Consider the following 3,744-nt stretch of genomic DNA (forward strand, 5'->3'; position numbering starts at 1 on the left):
ACAGCAAGGCAGGCCTTGCTGCCTGCCATGGTCTCAGGACCTGAGTTCAAGCCCCACAGGGGAGTTTACAAGGCCCTACATGCTGACTGGGCAGAGGACCTCCACCTAACACCTACAGGACACTTCTCTTAGCCTCCAGGCCTTTGCACAAGCTGTCCTCCAGCTTTGACACGGCAGTCCACCCCCCTGCACCTGCCCAATTCCTACACAGCTCAGCAGTCACTTCCTCTGGGACATCTTCCCAAAGGCTCTTAATCAAGATGGGAGTCGGGTCCTCACCCCCATCAGGGTCTGGGCAGTGAGCTCAGGGCAGCGCCTGGCTCTCAAGAATCCCAAGATCCAACAACCCTGCTCCACAGGGCGGAGATGGGGAGCTGAGCCCCGCTGGAATCAGAAAACTGCAGCTGGGGGCCCACCTTCCCCTCCTGGCCTGGCCCACCCCATGCATGCAACAGACGAAGCAGAGATTCTGCTGTACAGAGAACCATATATGTAAAGTGCCGGGTACAATGCTCTGAAAAATAGTATTCTCCAAAAATCCAGTGCCCAGGGTGGCCCCGTGGTCTAGCCCTTGCCCGTGAGGTCCAGTGGCTGCAGGAAGGGTGGCAGCGGCAGCTCGTCCAGGGCCTCGGGGAAGCGGCCGGGGGAGATGGCGGTGACCAGCACCTGCATGGCGCGAGCGAAGAGCGACGGCGGCGCCAGGCCCGCCAGCCACTGGAACTTGTCCTCGCCCAGGAGCCGCTGCCAGCGCGGCCGGTCGCCCAGCAGTTCGCGGCGGGCCGGGCCGGCGGCATCGGCAGGCGTGTACAGCGCCAGCAGGTCGAGCAGCAGCAGGCGGCGCTGGCGAGGCTCCCCGGGCGCAGGTGCCCCGGCGGCAGGGGTGGCCCCGGCGTCGCGGCCCAGCTGGCGCAGCAGCAGCTCCAGTGGCGTGAGGCCACCGCCGTCGCGCAGGCTGGGCGAAGCGCCGTGACCGAGCAGCAGGAAGAGGCACTCGGGGCGTGCCAGCTCGCAGGCCACATGAAGCGACGTGCCGCCTCCCTCCACGCGGCTGCAGCCGCGCCGGTCGAGCAAGCGCGTGCGCTCCTCAGCCGGGAAGTCGCGCACGGTGCGCAGGATGCGGCGCAGGATGCCCACGCGGTTGTAGCGCACGGCCAGCGCCACGTGCGGCCCGGGCGCGGCGCAGCAGCGGAAGCCGGCGCTGGGCGGAGCCAGCGCGCGCCGCGGGAACGTGGCCAGCAGGTAGTGCGCGTACGCCTGGTGGTCGTGCACGAGCGCATAGAGCAGCGCCTCGGACGGCGAGTAGGCGGCGGCGCGCCCGCGCTCGTCCCAGTGGAAGGCCTCGCTGGCGCGCATGTCCTCCAGCAGCCACACCGGCAGCAGGTCGCGCACTGCCTGGTAGAAGGCGAACGACGACTTGCGGCACTGCTTCTGCGCCCGCGAGCGCGCTGCGCCCGCGCCCTCGGGCCCGCCGTCCGCGCCGCTCCCGGGCCGCCGCGCGTCCCACGGCATGCTGGCAGCGAGTGCCTCTCGGCCTCACGGCATGGGCCTGGGGCCGACCACCTGCGGGCGGAGGGGAATCAAAGTGAGGGTCCAGGGCCTCCCGTCCAACCCTCACTCAGCCCTACCCATCCGGGCCTCTCGTGCCTGCCTCCAGCCTCCGACCCGGCCTTCCAGTCACTCCTCACAGCTCCCTTCTCTCAGAAGGGAGAGAGGCCCAGAACCACCTCCCACATCCTTGATCTAGCTGCACCTGATCTCCCTCCCTGAACCTGTTCTCTGGTATTCTGCTAAAAATGCCCTTCCCTGCCCCTGCCCTCACAGCCCCACCTACCGTCAAGGCCACACTGAAACCCCACATCGCCCTCCCTCCAGCCCAGGAGCCCACCGAAGAGTTCCTGCTCCCACCTGGGCAAGGTGCATCCAAACCCAAGTAAGGAAAGGCCAGGTAAGGGGCTAGAAAAGCTGCATCCCACATCTCAAGCTGAGCCAAATCCTTTTCGTAGCCCAGGCTCCCTGTCCCCAACCCCACCTAAACTTGACCCTGTCCTCTGACCCCCAGGCCAGGCAGAGGCAGAGCTGTAGACTCAGACCTACCTGTTTAGTGCACCGCGATCACCTAGTTTTGTGTAGGTAGTTTATCACTTTCCTTTTCTGAGCCTCAGCTTCCTCATCTGAGTAAGAAAGGGGGAAATGCAGGCTGTGAGCCACAGCAGGGAGGGGGGCCTCTAGCCTTCCACCCAAATATGTTTACTGGAGGTCCCCACGCCAAGCTCCTGGGAGGAGGCAGGAAGATAAGGTCCACCTAGAGACTGGTGTGTACAACACTTCACAGTCTGCAAATCCCCTCCAGGTCTGCTACCTCTCTTAATCTTCCCAACTACTAGAAGAAGCAGGTACTGTCATCCCATTTTCCAGCAAGGGTCAAACTTGTCCAAGGTCAGTTAGCAAGTCATGTTAGAGCCAGTTCCAGAACCCAGATCTCCTACCTCCTATTTCGGGCTCATTCCAGAACCTGAGGGGCCCCCAAACACACAGGGAACCCAGCTTGAGCCTAACCTTGCCTTCTGAGTCCCCTGCCCCAAACTGAGCCTGGCCTCCAACTCCAAGCGCCGGCCCAAGCTTCCTACTGTCTTTTTTTCAAGGGTTAAACCCTTGGTCACAGGGGCCTGGGTTAGCGGACAGACTGCGTCCACACACACTGGGTAACTAAGTTACAGAGAGGGGCAGGGTGGGGGTGGACTGGAGCCACAGTGCCCCTTTTGGGGACACTGTGACTGGAACAGCCCCCCAAGCCTGGGCCTCTGTGCCCCGGGTGTACCCTGTGTCCACACAAGGTTACGTAAAGTTGGGCCGTCCCACGTCATTGGGCAGCGAGTCACGGTCGCGGCTCCCTGAATGGGGGGGTTGGGCGCCCAGGGCATCCCGCCACCTCCACCCCGTCCCTTCCCGGCGGCACGGCCGTACCTCGGGCGGCCGCGGGTGCAAGGCCACGGGATCTGCGGGAGGGTGGCGGCCAGCGAGAGCTGCACCTGCGTGCGCGTGTGTCCAAGGGGGATGAGAGGTGCGGCGGCCAGGGAAGCAGCGCCCGGGGCTGGGGCTGCAAGCCAAGCCGACGGAGGAAGGGGGACTCACCTTGGGGTTGGCGGGGCCGCGGGCCTGGCGTCCCCGCCCCCGCTGCGGGCCAGAGCGCGTGCTGTCCCCTCGCAGGTAGGCGCGCAGGCGAAGATCCCAGGACGGACGGGAGGGAGGGAGCCGCCGCCGCCCGCGCCCGCCGCAGCCGCGCTCTGAGCCGCCGCGGCCCGATCGCTGCGCGGCGGTGCCGGCGCCGGCGGCGGGCGGGCGGGCGGGCGGGCGGCGGGCGGCGCAGTGCGGCCCCGGCCGGGCAGGACCGCGGGGCCGCCCGCTGCCACCATTGGCCCGCGCTGCCGGCCCCCGCCGCCGCCCATTGGCCGTTGCTCTGCACCATTGTTACGTCACCTGCCGGCGGGCGGGGCGCCCGGCGGGACCCGCGGAAAAGTTGGGAGAAACTTGAGGGCGCGAGGGGGTGGGGCCGGGATTGGAGCCAGCGGGGCGGGGCTCCCGGAAACCCGAGCTGCGGACCAGGAAAGGCTCCCGGTCCCGGCAGCCGGCGACCGGCTCTGGGAAGGGCCCCGGGGCCCAGCCTGCGGTGCCGCCGCCCAGTGGGAGTCTGGGCGCGCGAGTAGACGCCCGGGCCCCGCCAAGCGTGAATTTGCTCGTCGCCGC

At 67.0% G+C, this 3,744-nt stretch overlaps 1 protein-coding gene across 2 annotated transcripts; it reads right to left on the reverse strand.

Moving 5' to 3' along the window:
- Positions 1 to 475: 475 nt before the first annotated feature.
- Positions 476 to 3,333, reverse strand: ANKRD9 (ankyrin repeat domain 9). 2 transcript variants are annotated; one of them, XM_064486272.1, is made up of 3 exons: positions 3,133 to 3,333; positions 2,095 to 2,171; positions 476 to 1,560 (listed from the first exon to the last, which is right to left on the reverse strand). In XM_064486272.1, exon 3 carries the CDS (start codon positions 1,507 to 1,509, stop codon positions 565 to 567), a length of 945 nt encoding a protein of 314 aa, XP_064342342.1. In that variant the 5' UTR covers positions 1,510 to 1,560; positions 2,095 to 2,171; positions 3,133 to 3,333; the 3' UTR covers positions 476 to 564. The 2 variants fall into 2 exon arrangements, with proteins under 2 accessions (XP_064342342.1, XP_064342343.1); XM_064486273.1 differs by lacking the exon at positions 3,133 to 3,333 and adding an exon at positions 2,965 to 3,110.
- Positions 3,334 to 3,744: the final 411 nt, after the last annotated feature.

This window comes from Camelus dromedarius, chromosome 5 (assembly GCF_036321535.1).
Source record: "Camelus dromedarius isolate mCamDro1 chromosome 5, mCamDro1.pat, whole genome shotgun sequence".
NCBI classification, from domain to species: domain Eukaryota; kingdom Metazoa; phylum Chordata; class Mammalia; order Artiodactyla; family Camelidae; genus Camelus; species Camelus dromedarius.

What these genes read in the sequence shown, in the direction of transcription:
- ANKRD9 (XM_064486272.1), bottom strand. Translation starts at nt 1,509, where the DNA reads ATGCCGTGGGACGCGCGGCGGCCCGGGAGCGGCGCGGACGGCGGGCCC.